The sequence below is a fragment of the Sebastes fasciatus genome, chromosome 4, assembly GCF_043250625.1.
Source record: "Sebastes fasciatus isolate fSebFas1 chromosome 4, fSebFas1.pri, whole genome shotgun sequence".
Taxonomy (NCBI): Eukaryota; Metazoa; Chordata; class Actinopteri; order Perciformes; family Sebastidae; genus Sebastes; species Sebastes fasciatus.
Genome location: NC_133798.1, coordinates 11829441 through 11850997, shown reverse-complemented (window position 1 = coordinate 11850997; position 21557 = coordinate 11829441). Strand labels below are relative to the sequence as shown.

The following is a 21557-nucleotide window of genomic DNA, read 5'->3' as shown; positions in this document are numbered from 1 at the left end:
GGTCTATGTTTAGGTTCAGTAGCAAAGGTAGAAGTAGTGTAAGGATATCAAAACCTTGCGATTTTCAGGTTGCAGCGGGTTTTAAAGCTAGAGTGAAGATACTGGTATCATATGAAACTACAAAAAGGAATCCATTGGTATCAACCATGTCATACTAGCTTGTCGGGAAGGAGGCTAAATAACGCTCATAATTTGCACTCAATTTTGGAAAGGAAAACTGTCATGACCATTTTGAAAGAGGTCCCTTGACTTCTGACCTCAAGATATGTGAATGAAAAGGGGTTCTATGGGTACCCACGAGTCTCCCCTTTACAGACATGCCCACTTTATGATAATCACATGCAGTTTGGGGCAAGTCATAGTCAAGTCAGCACACTGACACTCTGACAGCTGTTGTTGCCTGTTGGACTTGAGTTTGCAATGTTCTGATTTGAGCATATTTCTTATGCTAAATGCAGTACCTGTGAGGGTTTCTGGACAATATTCGTCATTGTTTTGTGTTGTTAATTGATTTCCAATAATAAATATATACATACATTTGCATAAAGCAAGCATATTTGTCCACTCCCATGTTGATAAGAGTAGTAAATACTTGACAAATCTCCCTTTAAGGTACATTTTGAACAGAAAAAAAATGTGTGACTAATTTCTATTAATCGGGATTAACTATGGACATTCATGTGATTAATCACAAATGAATATTTCAATCGATTGACACCCCTAGTTAACTCAAATGCCATCTGCTCACCATGCTGGTTTTTTTTCACACTAATTTCTGTTGCCAATTGAGTGTAAGGTTCCAAAATAAAAAAAGAAGGAACGTTATCCGGTAAGGACAGTTATTTGTTTGTGAAGTCATTGTATTTTTACCAGAAGGTATATATGAAGTCAGTCAACTGTCAAAATAATCACTTGCTTGATTGGTTGGTTGGTTGGTTGGTTGGTTGGTTGGTTGGTTGGTTGGTTGGTTGAGTGACACTGGACTTTTGTTCGAGGCTGATTAGACTAGATAAAATGACAGAGACACAATTACCCACTTTCGCCTGTAGGAAATACAGTATCTTTTGACTTTCTCCTGAGGAGTGGCCTGAAATCTGAATTTCTTCCTTATCCGAAGTGAGGGTCTAGGGATAGATAGTATTTTGTAAAGAACAGGGGAATAATGAGACGGACAAGAGATAGTGTGCTTCCTTCGCCGTTTCTGTCAGACTTTATTTTACACATGTAGGCTTATATACTGTATGTTTTAACTGTGCTTTGACTGAATTCTTAATACACACTTGATCTTGACATCCCTTGTGAAAAGCAAGAATAAAGCAACAGCTAATGCAGTTAATTTCATGCTTTCCGATTTCTGCAGGCCTGTTTATGCTATCGCCTGTCCTGATGGCCCCAACACCAGCCAGCATGTGCACACCCTTGAAGACGCTCAACGACAGCCTCAGCCACAGGCGACGGTACATGGTGAGAGAATGATGGCATGTTTGCAAGCATGACTCAGTCAATGTGGAAGCAAGCAAGCAAATTTCACCCTTAAATAAAACTGCTCTAAACGTTTCATCTGTGTATGAAGTTCGGTGTATTTTAGGGTCATTTTTAGAAGCGTCTACTGAAGTCAGTGATTTCCCGTCATTCCCAGAATGACTTTCGACTGACCCCAGCCAACTAGACAGTAAGAGGAGACAACAATAATTACACAAGTGATAACAGCAAGAGCTTTTCCACAAAAAGTGAAACGTATTTTCTGTACCTCTGAAATTTAAAAGTGACGCTCCATCAATTCAGTAAAATTCCATAAAGTTGTGGCACTTACAACAAATTTTAAAGAGCAGAGATATCCTGACCTTTAGTTCCAAATTTGGGACAGGTTCCATAAACTCTTTTTCCTACAATTCCCATAATGCAACTCGATAGTGTACTGTACTGTATTTTGTGTACCCTCTCTGCCTGGTAAACTCCCTCCTCTTTAAAAACTACACCCCCAGGTTTCTGTTAAACATTTGAAGTCCCCAGACCCAAGTGGAGATGACCAACAATATTTGAGTCAGTCCATATCGTCAAGTGACGCTAAGCCCAAACAAGCTAAATTGAGGAAATATGACCACAGTTATATCGAGCAGCAGCGACGGGAGACCAAAATGTGTCATGTGTCTTCAGGTGCTAGTGAACGAAGCCATGAAACCAGCCAAGCTAAACTGACATCTGATTACAAAGCACCCAATATATCAAGGCAAAATACAAGTGCATACAAGATTCAAATTGACATCTGTTTGTTTATCATTATCAAACAGGTCTGAAGTATCTAGGTTGAAAAGTTTTAGAATACAAATATTTCCAGTGGCATCTAAGAGTTCAAATGGTAGTAAGCATTATGCTTAATCGCTGTTATAATTATGAGGCCCCAAAAAGTTTGAGAACCCCTGTCCATTACAAAATAAAATCGGGGCACAAAATGGATCTGTGCTGTTCCTTTATCCATTACGCACAAGAACTTGAATGCTGTTTTTTAGATTGACTTATCTGTAGAGCGTATGAGAGAAGACAAACTCCTTTTTTTTTTGCATGTAATGTGTAATATGTAAGAAGTGATGTTGTTTACAGACAAATGTTTTACTGCAACAGTATTTTTAGTGTCATATGAATCCACGTATGTGCATGAAAGAAATAGATAACAATTACAACTACTACTAATCCAATATTGACCAAATTTGTGAACATGATGCATCTCACTCTCATTAGTGATTGGCCCAGTTGGGGACTCAATTAACGAATTAAGAACATGACATATTTATAGCTTATTACTGTTATTGAACATTTTGGATTTGTGTGTGATCTTGCTAGAAGTTGTTTACATGTACTACTTTTGATAGTAAATGTGTAAATGATGTAAACCAATTTCTCAAAGACATGAACAAGTGTTACAGCTCTCTGGTTTATGAAATGCACACGCTAAATTTTTTTTCTCTCTATTTCTTTGCATTACAGAAGCACAACTTCCCCATCAACTACACCATCAAGGTTCATAAGAAGGAAATCTTTAAACGGTCAAACATCAACAGAATGGTAAAAGTCACAATGCTGTCTCTTGATTCAGTGACCCCTTTCCTTTCCTGTCATCAGAGAACATGGTGGAGGAGATTCCTCAGATGATGCTTGCCATGTGCCTTACAAGTCTCACGATGCCAGACTGTGACTTTATGCCACAAAGGTCTATGGAGATTAATGCCGGGTACACACTACACGAGAATCAAGCTGATTTTGGGCCCGATTTCCCCCTCCTGGCAATCGTCAGCAAAGCCCTGATTTTTTGATGGTTCTAAATATTATCTTGCCAGATACCCCTGTGGTGTGATGTATGTTTAGAGTGTTTTTGGCTCTGAAGTCCATATTGGCTGCACCGATTTCCACCTCCAAATATTTCCTTCCTCTTAGTGTAAAGAAGTACAAGTACATCTTGAAAACGTTCTCGCTGATCTCTCATCTTCTCAGTTGTCCTGGCAAGTTCTTGTATTTTCCACCCTGAATCTGAAAGTGGCACAGAATATGATATTCCTTGAGCACTGACAGGTGCTGTAAACACACCAAGCACACTGGCTTCACATTTACCTCAGTGAAGAAATAGGAACTGGGCCATTTTTCTTGGAAACACCTGACACTCTGTGTCCACTTTTCTTCTCTTTGACAAAGACATTTTCCACCGGTGGCTCATGCATGAACAGTAGCCTGCACGTAGTAGCACGTGTATGTAAGCACGTGAGATCTATAATAGCGTATCCAGCATAGGACCTGCTACTCTTGTTAAGACAGCTCAACTCCCAAATAGAAATAGCAGTGCATTTTATTGAAAAATTTGATTTAATGACCTCTACAATTTTTACACTTTTTTTGCAAGGTCGTCCAGTGGGCCTGAGTGGACCCTTTCATGGGCCGGTTCTGGTCCCCAGGCCCTATGTTTGACACCCCTGGTTTACCTGTTGTGTCTTCCTTTTCTATGCTGATCTACTGTAGTGTACATGCTGAAAAAAACCCATAAAAATCAATTTGTCAAACGTTGTGCTTTAACATTCTTCTTCATGTTGCAGATTCACAGTATCCGATAAATCTATTCAAGGGGAACTCCACCCAAATAAAGAATTCTAATATGTTATTTCCAAGGCCAAGTAAAGTTCAGTCATATTTGTGAACATGAGCTGCTCTCTCTCAAAGGCAGAAACCAGAGAAGATAGTCTCGGGTATAAAGTCTGGAGCTGCTCCACAGACAATGAACGGGAAACTGATTTTGTGGACCCACAGATTGTTTGTTTTCTTTTTTATACCCAAATGAGCTTTATTCTATTGTAGTGTTCTCAGTTGTGAAACAGAAAATGTTCCCATATACTCAGAACATTCCCCTGGGTGCTCTCAGTGTCATCTAGAACATCTTAGACCATAGGGAATAGCATGTATGAATTTTGAAAATAGACGTCGTTCCCCTTTAATTACATTTCTCTCCTCTCCTCAACCCATCAGAGGTTACAGGTGGAGGGGTTGGATGAGCTGGTTCTCCAGAGGTTGTGGTTCCAGGTCAACCAAGGCGTGTTAAAAAAGGTAGGAATATTGTCTGCGAAGATGCAATGTGTTTGAGTTTGTCCAAAAACAATGATTTTATTTCTTTTGTGTAAACAGTTTGTGTAATTTATTAAAACTAGTGCCTCTTGTCCTTCTCTCCCAACTGCCTGAAGAGGCCTGAACTTTCAAAATAGTTATATCACCTGCAATTTATACAATGTGGTCACATGTCAGTCATTGGCTGATTAAGGAAACAGGCACATACTATACTGTCCAGGGACTGGCTGATACACAGGAGCTTCAAGGAGTGCCACACCACCCACACATTTTGCCCTCAGGTAAAAGTTAAAGTGCATTAGCATGTGCCACTCACCTGAGCTGCTAATAAAGTCAGGCAGGTTGATTTAGTGGGGTAGGGTCCTGCAGCATTCTCCTCTCTGTTGATCTCTCCAAAACCTCAGGGCTTTGGGCTTGATCCCATGTAATCCTTAGAATTAAACCTTCAATTAGTAAGTTTGAGCAAAACCAAAAACAATCAGAGCTGAGAAGTCTCTAAGCAGCTGTCAATCACTGCTCGCAAAACTCGCAAACTCCGATCGAACTGTTTAACTAGGCAGCACTAATCAAATATGAATCAATATTCTTTTACTGTAATGCCTATTTCTCGCCTCAAATGTTTTCAGAAACATCTTGTAGTGTACTGCTTAGCTGTAAAATGACAGAGTTTGCTCTGGCTGGTGGGTGGTGCCTGGTAATTCCTCAACTGATCTCAACATGTAAGCCGGGTCACAAACGTTCTTATTTTTCAGCTAAACAGTACACTAAAATGGAGATTTGAAAACAATGCTTACATTTCGCCTACTGGGCCTGAAACCTGTTACAGGGTTCCTACGCAGTCTGGAAAAGTGTGCAATTTGATTTTAGTCATTTCCAGGTCTGGATAAGTATGGAAAAAAGAAAAGAGAGTATAGAAAAACATTTCTGTTTCCAGACTATTGTCCCTATTCTGTTTTCTAAAATATAAAATTCAGACTTTCTAAAAGTAAATTGATCATATAAGCAGCAGAGTGTTTATTTGCATTTGGAGCAGCCGGTACAGCCAAAATGTTTACGAGCTTGATGTCGTCAAAAGCAAGTCAAGAAGTAGACAATGGCGTGCAACTGAACGCAAACTCCTACGCACAGCTGCCTCTACACCTGTACGTCACAGCCAGGGCCGGCGCGTCCGTATAGACGACCTAGACAATTGCCTAGGGCGGCACTTTGGCAGCGAAATGGGAGCCAACTATTATGTAATATGAGCAAAATAACATTTATAATATGCTAATGAAAATTAACCCAAAACTACAGAGAGACAGCACAGAGTGGAACGCTTCCTGTCAGACTGGGCCAATCTAATACTTTAATGTATTGAGGGAGGATACGAGCGGCCCCTCCGAATTTGGACTGCTCCTTATTTTTGTTGAAATCTGATTGGCTCAGTCATTTTTATCGTGAACGTGACGAACTGTGACGCGTGTTCCAGCTCACCTCAGCTCACCTTGTCTTGTTTTGATTCAGTGCAGTGGTGGCGTGCTGATACAAACTGAGGAGGTGTCATCCACTATAAAGTGCCTTGAAGGGCTTCAGCATCAGCAGATTCTCTTTATACCACAAAAACTGTATTAGTGTTAAAATTAGTGCCCAAATATTTTCAGCTCGCACCCTACGTCCGCTCGCATGAAAGGCCTCTTTATCTCAAAGTCCCGAGATGAATTTCTGTCACAGTCTATCCCTGTTGCTAAAAGAGGGGCGGCATAATTGTTTTTCACCTAGAGTGCCATAACCCCAAGTGCAAGATGCAACTTTCTGCGTAGGGCTGTGGACTGAACAGCCACAATGGGTAAATTAATGTTTTCTGAGGGCTGGCTTGACAATCCCAAATACAAAGCCTGGTCGGTTAACAATTCAAAACTGGATCCAAACTTCATTTGACATCTCAACCATGGGGGAGACACTGAAGCACTGTAGTCTTATTACAGCATCCTCTGCACCCCGAGTCACTAAGTCAAATATGGTCTGAAGAATCTACCGAGACGTCTGGAAATTCAAGTCTGGAAATTAAAGTCTGGAAATTAGAGTCTGGAAAAGTATGGAATTTTGAACTGGAAAATGTGTAGGAACCCTGCTGTTGCCATGTTGAGAGCCGTGCGGAGGCAAAAGAAAGGCCCCCAATCTCGCATTTAACACCTATAAGAATTGTGCAGGCTGCACATACTTTTACTGTCCAATTTTCTTTAGATGCATTTCCTTATAGTGCAAATATGAATTGTGAATTTCAGTCCTTCAAAGTTTTTCTTTTTACAACACATTTTGTTTTATCAATGTACAAGGAGTCAACGACCTGAATGTAGAGGATAGTTGAGCGTGTTGTTTTCTGTCTTTAGGTTTGAGAGCCGTCTTGTTGTTTTAAACTAAACACAAATTGAAATTTCAGATCATCCGAGTTATGCCAGAGAGACATCCTTCACGTCCATACACCGCTGAGTTGGAAAGACGCTTCAAGGATGCGGAGGGCGTCTTTGTACAGTCACATCCCGCTGAGGTAAGCTAGAGTTCACGTATCTGTAACACAACTGTATTCAGTTCCTCTTCAAATGAAGCAATTCATTTAGTAAGTGAATTTCCCTCCGACTGTACGGGTCAGAGGATATTTGACATGAGGTGGATGTCACATTGATCCTATTAATCAATGAATGGAATGAATGCCCTTATCATTAGTAAATTAAGTGCCATTTCTATTTATGCTCCAACAAGAGTTCATTGAAGGTGAATTTAGTACACTACTTGGTCATTTAGTGTAGTGCATATGAGGGATGTTTTGCCGGGTAATGAGTACTTAAGTTTGCTAAAATTTAGTTTTTCTCTAATGGTAACTCTTCTGTACTGTTCATTTCTAAACAATGTAATATTCCAGTCCAGTGTGTCCTCTTTGTTGAACAGATAAAAGCGATAAAAAACACTTTCTAGACATGGATGTTTGGACAATTTACATGCATACCCACTGGTTTAGTTATCATTTATCTTCCACACAATGCCCTGTGGCCACTGTTGAAGTAGACAGCGGGTCTAATTTCAGCAGACAAAAAGCCTGGACTGATCACAGCCAGATCACATGCCTCAATTGTGATCCATATATGGTTTTGCTCTTACTTGTGATTTGCAGTAAAACGTGTCCTCTCTCATCATTTTTACAAAATGATTTTGTCAAATACACATGCTAAGTTGAGAAGTGTACCTCAGCGGGGTTTGCAACTTGGAACTCCTTGTATCTCATATTACAAGGACTTGACAGTTGCCAGGCCCCTGCTGGTTACCCTCAGTTTGTATTACACCATCTGAAGGGGAGGAGCGGCGGGGGGAGTGTGGCTTCTGGGGCTCCAGCCCCCAATGTTTTCTCAAAAGCCCCGAATTTTTAAAATACCTTCAAATTTGTGTTGTTTGCCTCAGTCTCTCTGACTGGAATGGCAATCAATGGAGCAAAAGTTCTATTACTATTATATCTATAGGTCCACCTTAACATTGTCATGGGGAGTTGTTCTATGCTGCTACTGCTACTACTACTACTACTACTACTACTACTACTACTACTACTACTACTACTACTACTACTACTACTACTACTGCTACTATGCTGTTCCCTAAGAAATCTTCTCCTGTTGGCCTTATATTCTATTCAGAGTATTGTAGACCACATTTACTTGGCATTTGTTGGGTTTCCGTGATTTGTAATTAGAGTAGTCCACACAAACACACACACATACTTTTTTTCAGTCCATATTATGAATTCAAGCAGATTTGTCAGCTAAACATCAATTCTGCGAACTCTACTCCAACATTGTATAACCAAAATGGGTTTCAAGATTAGTATTGCTGTTTACACCAAATTCCTACCCTACCTATGAATGTTATGTAACTTAAAAATGGTAAAATCTGAAAAATGTTGCCTTTTTATAGGTGTCAGGGGTGAAAATTAGTCATCCTCAACATTTAAGTATAGAAATGTTTACTTTTTTATGCAGTCAGAACAGTTGGCCCTGCATTTGCATTATCACAGTCCCTGTAACATCCAACATCATAGCACTACTTTTAGACAGTACATACACTAACAGGGCACATTGCTTTGCCTATGAAATAAAGTATCGACTGAGTTAATCTTTGCATGTAAACTATTAATTATTAAATAATCAATACAGTGGTTTTAGAATCGATACAGTATCACAAAACATAATATTGCAATACTCGATATTTTCTATATTTTCTTACACCCCTACAAAATAGGATATAGGCTCTTTTTCTCTTTTTAGGATTTTTTTCCTTTGCAGCTATCATATGTTTCTCAAGATTTTTAGGCTTTCTTTTTCTTTTAATCTCAAATGTCGTGAAAAATAGTGCACATAGCCGACGTAAATGGGAAAAAATCTCCCTGGGGGAGGATGCCCCCGGACCCCCTTAGGTTTCGGCTGAACCCTGAATGTTGTTGTCATTCTGTCTGGCTCCACCCCTGACACCAGGGCCATATTCACAAAATATTTCATCTTATCACTATGAGTGACAACACTAGTGACACTAAATGGCTCTAAATGTTACTATTTAAGAGTTTCCATTTAAGTCCAATTATGGAGAGAGGAGTTAGCTTTTATGAATGACGTTACACTTAATGAATGCCTTAATTTATTGTGCTCACTGTGATGGTCAGACAGGGTCTGGGCTGTGTTGGTGAATTTATAAATAAGAGCTGGACACAGGTACAATACATTGGCACCATATTGACAATTAATGTGACTGTGTGACCAAAAGGGCAAGCAAAGTGAACATAAGTAAGAACAATCAAATATTCAACATTTAGTGACCTCACATGTCTTTTAATTGAAGTCCTGTGTGTGACGGGACCCACAGCCTGCAGGGACAGAGTAAGACATAAGGAGTCCACGTCGACGCTTTGAAATAGTATGGATTAAAAGCATATGTTGGCTTCTCCAATGTATGGCTTAAGATATGTAATGGCTTTAAGATGTAGGAAAAAGTGATCTGCTGCTGCTCAAGGACGTTTTTGTGCTTTTTCTTCTATCAGGCCACGATGAACCGGCATAATTATCACATTTTGAAATGTTCACGGTGAATGGTTTGTTTTGGCACTGAGTCACGCTGCTACTGATTACTTTCCTATGAGATATTGACATTGTTGTCTCATGGATCACATTAAGCCTACCTGGCTGTCTCACTCATGCGTGCGTTTCTGCGCGTGTTTTCGTGTGTGTCCAGGTGTTCCAGCAGGAGCTTCCAGAGACTATACAGGACACTTGGGATCATTTAACAGAGGAGCCTGACAAAGTGCCAGAGTCCAACTGGCGTCTTGCTTCCCCGAAGTCCCTCTTGGACAACTTCTGCCACACCATGCAGTGCCTCTTCAGCGAGTGTTTTGCCAGCACAGAAGCACAGGAGGACTGTGAGTATAACAAAGCAGACCCAGTAGGATGTAAGAAAACACATTAGCTAGTCTCAACTCCGCAGGCAGGACTTTCTAGTATGTTGGAGTCCTGATGTCAAAGGGTCCAATAACATTTGTTTTTCATCTACATTTTGGGTCAGCCAGTGGCCAAGACACTAAAGCAAGGATCTGCCTCATATGGAATTGAATATTGTGTGAAGCAAACATGTTGTGGAAGATGTGCATTTTTCCATGTCACATGCAATCGGGAAGCTTTACTATGGAGGATGTTGTGTAAGTGTCCTCTTATGCTCTCCAGTCAAAGCATCGCCAAATCTTTGATGCTTTGAGTTGAGTCTTAGCCATTTGGACAAAGCTTTGTGGTTCTAGATTTCCACTAAGGCCCTGTGCATTAACATGCGTCCTGGGTGATCCGATCACAATGCACCCAACACGCATTGAGGACGTTTTGAGATCCGATCACTCAGACCACATTCGGAAGTGGTCTGGGCCACATATGGTCACATTCTTTTAGCAGTGTGTATGCAAATGCGTCCTGGGCCACATTAAGGACCGCCTACTCAACTGACGTGTGTGTGTGTGTGTGTGTGTGTGTGTGTGTGTGGCCCTGTTCAGACCTGGCATTAACATGCGTCCTGAGTTATCCAATCACAAGTTGACAGCTCTAAGTATGTCTGTTCACTCAGACAGACGGCTGGGTGTAAGTGCAAAGCACCGGAACAAAAGCGCTGACACACACAATTCCGACAGTATGATAATAATGCACTTCCCGTGCCTAGTCTGATAGTCTGTAGATTATTTAGCCTATAAATAAGATATATTTAGATATATAGACATGCGAGTGGTATGCATCTTCTCATCTTACTCTCGGCAAGAATGCATATTGGTGTATTTCACAAAATGTCAAACTATAATGCTACTATTCCTTTAAGCGCTTTGCTGCATCATTCAGAAAAATATCCATTTCATGTATACCACACAGTGTCCAAATAACCTTCATTCTAACTTCCATCTTGCATGTATTTGATGTATTTGGAGTAGCCAAAAATACACTTTGCTTGCACATAAAAGAGTTGTTCCTGTGTTAGAATAGATGACTCATTGTTTAAGGAAGTCTGTGTGTGGTTTGGAAATTGGCCACATACTGTACTAGCAGTGGTCCAAGTCTCTGAGGTTTAAACACAATCTTATAAACACCACAAATAGTGGACAGCTCTAAGTACGTCTGTTCACGGAGGTCTGGACAAGAGCGAGCGAGTGGGCGGTTGGGCAGGCGGGCGGGTGTCCGTGCAAAGCACCGGAACAAAAACACTGTGACAGTATGATGATAATGCACTTCCCGTGCCTAGTCTGATAGTCTCTAGATTATGTAGCCTATATATAAGATATATTTAAATAAAATACAGTTGTATCGACAGGATACAATAGAGCACAGAAGCCGTTTCCATGCGCAGAGATCCACAGATCCAAGCAGGATGTCTGTTGAGTAGGCGGTCCTTAATGTGGCCCAGGACACATTCACGTACACACTGCTAAAAGAATGTGGCCACATGCAGCCCAGACCACCTCTGAATGTGGTCTGAGCGATTGAATCTCAATGCGTCTTGAGTGCGTCCACACCTGTACTTAGAGCTGTCCACTTGTGATCCGATCATCCAGGACGCATGTTAATGCCAGGACTGAACAGGGCCTATGTTATTCTCCGAGCAAGGTGTAAAATAACAGCAAAACACTACTCCCACACTGTCAACAGCAGCGCATAACAGCTTCACTCCTTCCGTTCAGAGCTTTCACAATAAAAGCCCTGGACATACTGTATAGCCTACACCGCTTCAAGGGGCAACGCAACAAAATAGCTTAATATATAGTTACATAGCTTAATAGCTTGTTGGTGTTGTGTCTGTGTTTTTGTTCCGGTGCTCTGCATAGATCTGACCCCATACCCGCCTGCTCTCATCCCCGGCGCCAGTGACGGCGGTACAGAGGTCTCCGGGAACTGCCGGCCTGTTAGACATTAACCTTATATTCCTAGGTTCATAAAATTTATCTGAATTCACGAATATGTAGGATATTACTACTGCTGTCTCCCACCGGGTAAAAACAACAAAACATTTGATCTCTACATACAGAAATGATGCAAGCTACGTGTTTATGGAAGTGAGATCCGATCACAATTGGTCACTCGAAATGCATGAAACCCATTCTAACACCAGGTGTGAACAGACGTACTTAAAGCTGTCTACTTGTGATCGGATCACCGGAGAGACATGTTGACAGGGCCTAAGTGATATTTGATGTTATGATTTTTTTCATAATAGCGACATATCTGCAAACTCATCGCTCTTTGGTGGAAAGTAACTAAGTACATTTACTCAAGTACTGTACTTTAGTCAAGTACAAATTTTAGGTATTTGAACTAAATCAGGTAATTTGGGACACTTTCTGGTAGATTACCAGGATTTACTCCTCCAAATCACTAAATCCGCCCCTGAAAAACACACTCAGGTCGCGGCTAGTCACAGTCAGAAACATCAGTGAAATACACTTAGCGGAGGTAATTTCCAAATAGGTGTATTAGTTGTTTGCTTTGACATAATCACCACGGTTATAAAGGAGAGCATGGATTTAATTAGCAGAGGTATTTTGCTGGCGGTAACGTTATTAGTGTTATAAGTTAGTATCAAGTCTTACAGCGGGGAAACAGAGTCTTACTCATGGGGGAAAAACACTCCCAAGTCAAGCAAGTAGTACTGGCTGCATCATCGGTGAAATACACTTAGCGGAGGTATTAATTTCCAAATAGGCATATTAGTCGCTTACTTTGACATAACCACTGTGATTATAAATTAGAGCATAGATTTAATGAGTGGAGGTATTTGACCGGTGGTAAAGTTATAAGTTAGTATGGCAAAAACGTACACAATTTGAGTTGTATTGGCAGAGCTGCTGCACAGAGCGCCAGTCGCTTGTTTATTAAAAGTTTATTAATATTGAACGTTTTGCGTCTCCAAATTGCACCAAATTCAACAAAGCACTCCATGGGGTCAGACAGAATTCTTTTCAGTGTGTGCTGTTTGAGGCTCTCACACCTGGATCACACAATGTCACCGCATTCCTCAAGGAAACCGTTCGACATTATGTGTCTCATGTGGGTGTTAAAGTGATAGTTTAGTAACACATGCTCAGCGCCAGTGGGGCCTTGAAAGATGATCTTGAAAAATTTTGACTTTTCTCCTCCTTTCTCAGCTTGGATTTTTCCTTCGCTGAGGCTCTGAGGCTCTGCATGTGATGTCATTGTATGCAGAAGTCATCGTGACCTTTGTTTTCCTCCTGTTATTTCAGCTCTCCCCAATCATAACATCACATGTGAGGTTGTTTTGCCACTTAGTGGGTGAAGGGGCTGGTACTAGTATCACATGAAATAGTGACACCGGTTCATACCCTCACCTAATGTAACACTACACATTAGCTGTTAACCCCTTACCAGGGGATGTTCAGGGGTAGATCAAAAGTCAACAGTAGATGTCACATAGAAGTGGTGTACATCATGTGAAAGCTGGGAACCTGAAGATTTGAGATGCAGCTCAGCACTGTGTGTCAAGTTCTTTCTAGTCATTAATAAGAAATTAAAATTTATTTATAAATGAATTAATCAATTAAAATATATTGTGAAAGTGTGTAAGAGCGTAGAACATGTTGATGGAAGTATATGATGACCATTCTCGTGCTTTATTATGTCTCATAAATTGTTGAAGCAATTTTTGTGTTGATACCATTTGTTACACAGATTTGGCGCTAAATTTAACTACTTTTTACCATACTGAATTGATAAAAAATTATCAAAGATCCCTCCAAAATACCACATTAAGACACCAAGACCTTGAGGAACACCATGGAAAAAGCCATGCTGTGATTTGGTATCAAAAACTTTTGACATTTGGAGATTTCTGCAAGAATTACATTTTTCGGTGATTGGATGGCGAGCACTTCTGTTCTGGAAACTGCTCGGAAACCCCCTCATTGTCAATCTACCTAGGAAAGCCATCCATCCTCTGAATGCTCTAGGTCTCTAGTTTGTGGTTGTAAAGTTTCATGAGGCTGTGATTATCCTAGAGGTCACAGTGAGGTCAATTTAAAAAAAAATGGACTCACTGCAATAAAATGGCAACTTTGGGGACTAACATCATCCCACATGAATACAGTTGTGCTCATTTGATCCACAAGAGTCTCAGCTTTACAGTCATACCCAATTTATGCAATTCTAAGATTGTTTAGGGACCCCAGTATGCAGAAATATTCAAATACACCATTTTAAAATAGGCGATAAAAACACATTTATACTGCATTCAAAAAACTGCATGTGATTACATTAAAGTGGGCATGTCTGTAAAGGGAGGGCTGACTACCCATAGATCCCATTTTCATTCACATATCTTGAGGTCAAAGGTCAAGGGACCCCTTTGAAAATTGCCATGCCAGTTTTTCCTTGCCAAAATTTTGTGTAAATTTGTAGCGTTATTTAGCAATCTTCCCGACAAGCTATCCTAACATGGTTGGTATGGAATTCCGGTGGTAGCATCACATTCAGCTTATAGAGACATGCGAGTGGTATGCATCTTCTCATCTAACTCTAGGCAAAAATGTGAATTGGTGTATTTCCCAAAATGTCAAACTATACTACCATTCCTTTATGCGCTTTGCTGCATCATTCAGAAAATGTATTTGGCGTAGCCAAAAATATACTTTGCTTGCCCATAAAAGAGTTGTTCATGTGTTAGAATAGATGCCTCATTGTGTGTGGAAGTCTGCGTGTGGGTTTGGAAATTAACCACATACTAGTAGTGGTCCAAGTCTCTGAGGTTTAGACGCAATCTTATAAACACTACAAATAGTGCAGTTTAATATGTACAGCTGCAACTACTTTGTACTGTACTGTATGTGACTCCTCAAAAAGGTGAAACCTGAGAGTAAAGTTGTGCTTAAGTTGAGTTGTCCCGTTGCTCATATCCATATGGGGAGAGACAGAGAAGTGGTCCAGATTCCTAGTGTGGCAGTAAAACATATGGAGAGGGACACAGAGTTATTTTTACGAGCGTTAATCGAATTTCTCTTCTCGTCTACTTTTCAGACTGCGGTGTTTCCCGTTGGACAAAAGGCAGGAAGAAAGACTTACAACCTGAAAGCTGAGAAGATGGGGTGAAGTTGTCCCTGTTGATGCTGATGATAAGGGTATCATTATCTCCCGATAGAGAGAGGGGTAAAAGGACAATCCACACGGAAACAAGAAAGTTCAGTCCTGATTTGTGAACATCAAAAAGTCTTTCCCAAATCTATCAAACAGAGCTAAGATTGTCTTGACGATACGATGAAGACACTCCATCAGCCAAAGCAGACTGATATTGTATGTACGGCAACTATTCATGGCGATTTCATGAGCATATGGACTTTCTGCTAAAATGAAATGAAGCTCATTTGGGAGTAGAAGCTCCAACTCCTCAGATTTTCCAATTCTCTGTCACTCGGGAAGCCTAAAGTATTCGTCTCTTGATGGCAGCTCAGATTGATGCTTCAAGTTTTGGAAGAGATTTGTTCATGTTCACACATATGGACTTAATTGATCATCCAACTGATGTCACTGTGGCTTTGCCAAATCTCTGCCCAAAAAGCCTGTGATGTGCTCCAGCGGACCTGCATGGTTCACCTCAGAGACCAACAAGAAGCAGAGACTTACACATTGGAGTGTTATTATATTGAGAAACTTCAGCTGACTTTGTACCATAGCCAGACTTCTCTTCTACGAACGCCTCTTTCAAACATCAATGATCTAGAGCGAGAGCGATGTACATGAACTGAACTTCAAACCTACAGGCAAACTGATAACTACTGTTATTTTTTTATTTTTTTTACTTTTTATTTTATTCTATTATTCAGTGAAACAAGACAAGACATCTATGACAAGACAAGACAGAACTTAATACATTGGGTGACATGACAAGATTGACTACGGGGCAAAACATGCATTGGGTATAGAGGGTATAGATAGATGTATTGGAGAAGGTGCCGGGAAGTCTGTTGTGTAGGATTCTCATGTGTGTAAGTGTGCATGTGCATGCAAGTGTAGAGGGACAACAGACAGAGGGGAGTTTAAAACAATAACAAATAAGGGGGGGAAGATTAAGTAGATGAGTTTTCCTGGCAGGGGTGGCTAGCGATAACCCAGGTTGAGCTATTTTTTGGTCTTTATTTTTACATTTTTTATCATGTTGCGTTGTGGCGGGGGTTTCCCTCCTTTGGCCACCACTGTTTTCTCTTCCCTCTTCAGTTGATGACTATGCATCTCTTACCTACAGCTTACATTTAAAGTGTTATTTTTTTAGATCTGTGCTATAGGCCCTGCATTGCATATTCAAAAGCTGCCAAAACAAGATTGTTCATTTTTCGCCCCGTTTCATGTGTTTCTTTCTATATATTTATCATGCACAAAGAGTGAGAGTTGAATCGGGACGAACATCGCCGCACAATCATCTCTCGCCGTCATGCATTTTTATACTTACTGTAGATCTGTTATGGAGTTGTTGCTTTTTCTATTGAATATTTTTGATGACTCAGATACCTGTGCAAAGCTTAAAGAGTGACCATCAGCATTTCAAATATTAAGTAACATCGCAGTCCAATTTGTTTAAACTTTATAGCAATTCTGTTTATTTAACTAGAATTGAATAGTTGAATAATCTAAAAATAATGACATGGAAAAATATTTGCTGAAAATGTGCAGTTTGATAGGTTACAAATGAAAGCTGTAAAAGTATAATCTGAAACTCCATACCATTCCATACTATACTATTATAGAACGGAATAGTTTTTCTGGTAACACTTTATGATAACGATTAATAAATGGTAAATTGATAGTTAATTAAACTTAGTTCATAGTTATTTTATTTTTAACAAAATGAAATGGTAATTAATAATGTTTACTAATGATTAGTAATGCTATCATTTTTGTTATGTTATCATTAGTTTATGAATATGAAATAATTAATTTATTAATTATCAGGGCTGTCAATTGATTAAAATATTTAATCGCGATTAATCACAAATTAATCAAAAAAAAAATTATCTGTTCAAAATGTACCTTAAAGGGAAATTTGTCAAGTATTTAATACTCGTATCAACGTGGGAGTGGGCAAATATGCTTGCTTTATGCAAATGTATGTATATATTTATTATTGGAAATTATTATTATTATTTTAAGATTATATTTTGGGGTTTTTATTGCTTTATTGACAGAGCCAGAGATAGTTATTGAAAAGGGGGCGTAAGGGCAAAAGGGCCACAGGTCGGATATGAACCCGGGCAGCTGCAGTAAGGACTTAGCCTTGGAACATGGGGCACCTGCTTTACCAGGTGAGCTGCCGCAGGGCCCCAAAAAATTAATTAACAACACAAAACAATGATAAATATTGTCCAGAAACCCTCACAGGTACTGCATTTAGCATATAAAATATGCTCCAATCATAAGATGACAAACTGCAGCCCAACAGGCAACAACAGCTGTCAGTGTGTCAGTGTGCTGAATTGCCCCAAACTGCATGTGATTATCATAAAGTGGGCATGTCTGTAAAGGGGAGACTCGTGGGTACCCATAGAACCCATTTACATTCACATATCTTGAGGTCAGAGGTCAAGGGACCCCTTTGAAAATGGCCTTGCCAGTTTTTCCTCGCCAAAACGTAGCACAAGTTTGGAGCATTATCCAACCACTTTCTCTAAGAGCTAGTGTGACATGGTTGGTACCAATGGACTCTTTCGTTTTTTTTAGTTTCATGGGATATTAATATCTTCACTCTAGCTTTAAAATTGAGCCCAGTAAAAACCTCCGGAAGATCGATTGCGTTAATGCGTTACTATTGCGTTAACTTTGACAGCCCTATAAATTCTATATTGTATCACGAGGATAACGAACAAAAACAATTACATTCTGATTAAATTAGTAAACTATTTATCAACAGTTTATTGTTGCATAATATACTATATTACGTATTTGTTAATAATTACCAAAGTATTTGTAAACCTTTAAGAAATTGTTTGTAAAACATCTATAAACATTACATAGATAGATGGACCAGAAACCAATTATTAACCATTTAGAAAGTATTAATGTAACTATCTATCTATCTAATGTTTATATTCACTTTACAAAGTATTTATTAACCATTTAACGAGGTATTAAAATCATCAGTTGCATGTTCATAATAGCCATCCAAATAATGTTTATAGACATTTACAAATCTATTATTAACTATTAACAAAGTGTTATCACTATCTGGTTCATCTATATCGTATATCAAACGTTATAATGTGTGCAACAATAAAATGTTAAAATAACAAATTATAGTATTACTAATAATAAGTAAACATTATAATAATTAAAATGTCATTGTTTACAGTAAAACAACTATTAACGATATTTATTAACTATCAATTTACCGTTTATAAATGATGTTTTTTATAAAGTGTTATCGTTATTCTCAACATCCAAATGTTTTACAGTATCAAATTTTAGTTTTACTCCAACAAATTTTGACTAAGATTTTACTTCAAGCAAATCAGTATCTGTCAAATCTGTCATTGTTCTCTCTCTGAGATTGCCTCTCAGGTTGTGTAAGCTTCACTGTTTTATTTCTTTCCACTCGTGCAATTCAACTCAAGGCTATCTTGTTGCTGTTCAAAGAAATGTATTCAATTGTCAGGTTTTGGGGAATTAAGAAAATACATATCATAGAGATCGTACCTTAGTTTAATAGGCACTATGGTTATGAGGCTCAACATATAAAGGATAATCTAAATCTATGATAAAAACTTAAACATGTATAATGCTTTGGGGATATAAAGGACACTTCTTCTTCTCTTCACTCCTTCTGGGAGTCTTTTGAATGGCTGTGGCATCGACAGGGGCTCAAGATTATTTGCTCACTACTTTGTGCACTCAAGACGTGTTTATGCATGCGTGAGTTGCAGTTTTATCTCGATGTGCCTGGCTCACCGCCTGCAAATCCTGACTTGCTGGTTTAGTCAGTTTATAGTGTAACATTTCATCCCTTCATTACCTTTGGGCCAACTGTGTTTATTATGATAGCATATTTCACATGCAGTTGTTTCCAGGGTTGTTTTTCAAAACATAAACATGAAATTATATTCTAACTAACTGCTATGCTTTTATAATTTTTGTGTTAACCAAAAATGAAAGAAGGTATAACTTCAGTTTAAACAACAAACAAACAAATAACATACGAAAAGCAACTGGAAACGTAATTTGCATTACATGAAATGGCACTTACACTACACAATTTAAATAAGTAATGTGGTGTTTCACTTATAAACTTCAGGTATTTGTCAGCCCAGTCGGACAGCAGTTCGTGAAATAGTCACGAAATTGAATGTATTGATTTGTGTACATAGTCACAAATTTCCCTTTTTTTCATGATGGTCAGCACGAAATCAATTCGTATGTAATCCACATAATTGTGAACTGGGAAAGCGTGTGAAACCAGAAGTCAACGTTGATTTATTTGTCACGTACCTTCTGTACTTAAGTTACGGCACTTCCGGAGTTATTTTAAGCCAAACCACGATCTTTTCGTAGAGTTAACTAAGTAAATTTGCTGCCTGAGCCTAACCAAGTCGACCTTTTCCTAAACCTAACTAAGTAGTTTCATTTTGAAAAGACTGGAGCGAAAAATTTACACGTGTGTCATGTGTTGCTGGACATTGGTAGGAAAACGCACAAAAAATACGTTGAAAGTTGTGCTGAGCTTCTCGAAAAAAAAAGATAAATTTGCGTCTTTCTACACAAATCAAATAGATTAAATTTCGTGACTATTTCACGACCTCCCGTGAGACTGTGTAGTAATTGTCCCATAGACAGTTTAGTTACTCCCAAGACTGCACAAAGTATCTATTTGTGAAAGCTTACTATACATAAGAAACGTATAGTTTCAGTTCATGCGTTAACTCCTTACTTAACATATGACATATGTTCAAGTCTTGCAAGCCTATTTGTGTCACTCTTCAGGGGGAGAATGGTGATGTTTAATGATTGTGTTATATACACAGCAATGGGTTGAGCCTGAGTCTGAAAGGAACTTTAATGAGGACAGCTTTAATGATGTAATACATTAATGATAATTACTGGTGTATTACTCTAAATGCAGCAAGTGTATTTTTATTATCCTTAATCATATATAACTATATGGTTGTCTTTTTGTAACCATAAGAGCATTTAAGTTGAATTCAAAGATCCCTTATTGTGAACATAAAGTGATATTTCCCAAAACTGACTGGCAACAACAGAGATGAAAACTGCAAACACATGGATGGTTGTTGTCTGTGGTCTTTAGAAACAGATTTTGATATTGAATTTATTTATTTTTTTGAAATGTATAATGCTATGTGACAGTACTTTAATGAAAGAAATAAAAATTAAATCGCTATTTTTATCAACTAACCCTGTGTGTAGTGTTCAGTCATTAAAGTGAGTCGCTGCCATTATTATTCCAATCTTGTAGTGTACTGTTTAGCTGTAAAATGAGAAAGTTTGTGACCCGGCAGCCATGTTGAGACCAGTTGAGGAAATACCAAGCACCGCCCACCAGCCGGAGCACAGCCAATAGGAACGCTCTCTCTAAAATCACCTGTGATTGGCCAAAGTCTCCCGTCACGGGCTAGATTTTCTAAAGCCTGAAAACAGAGCCATGAGGAGGTGCAGAAGTCTAGTTATCTCTCAGAACACTTGGATTACAATATACTGAAAGGTTGTTATGGAATTTTTGCCCAGTGATGCCAAAAACTTTCTGCCTACATAAGCTTTAATGCTGAATTTACTCTGGGAGTTACAACAATAGTTGATACCTGTAACCAAGAGAAAAAATTTGCTTGTGTTCACTTCTTCCAAAGGAGATGTTAGTGGTTACTAGACGAGCAGGTAAGTATATGGAAGCCCAGAGAGCACACAGAAAACACATGCAAATAGGCCTGCATGATGTAACCATAACCTCAGCAGTGTCAGAAAAGAAAAGTTAAAATATTTAGATTCTTATTCTTCTGCGGTGGTTTTTAGTGACGGTTTGCATCCAAAAAGTTGCATAGAGTGCTCCGGGGATGACATATTTTTGTAGGCCAATCAGGAAGTTAGCATCGCCCTGGTTCCCTCGACAAAAAGCCAAAGGGATTTTTCTATTGGGTTTTGGATTATTGCAGAAAAGAAGCTCTGGGGCAAACAAACATTGATGATACTTGAAGCGTAAATTAGGTAAGATTTATTGATGTATTTTATGTCGTAGAACAAAACTTTAAAATCTCTTCAGCTTGCGTTAACGACAGACCTTATTTCAGGCATCTAACTAAAAACCCATTAAAAAATAACATTGACTGCCAGACGAGAGGAACCGCAAGTGCTAAAATGCTAACTCATTTATGGGTTTTAGGACTCATTCCTGCAGCATTCTATTACCCCCTACAA

At 39.1% G+C, this 21557-nt stretch overlaps 1 protein-coding gene across 1 annotated transcript in view; it reads left to right on the top strand.

Moving 5' to 3' along the window:
• il34 (interleukin 34) overlaps window positions 1-16479 on the top strand; it is a 43465-nt gene extending 26986 nt beyond the window's left edge. Inside the window, exons 3-8 of the mRNA XM_074631970.1 lie at window positions 1361-1464; window positions 2986-3063; window positions 4510-4587; window positions 7025-7132; window positions 9853-10036; window positions 15168-16479. Coding sequence (XP_074488071.1) covers window positions 1361-1464; window positions 2986-3063; window positions 4510-4587; window positions 7025-7132; window positions 9853-10036; window positions 15168-15226 — 611 coding nt within the window. The 3' untranslated portion in view covers window positions 15227-16479. The remainder of the gene's footprint in view (window positions 1-1360; window positions 1465-2985; window positions 3064-4509; window positions 4588-7024; window positions 7133-9852; window positions 10037-15167) is intronic.
• The last annotated feature ends 5078 nt before the right edge of the window (window positions 16480-21557 follow it).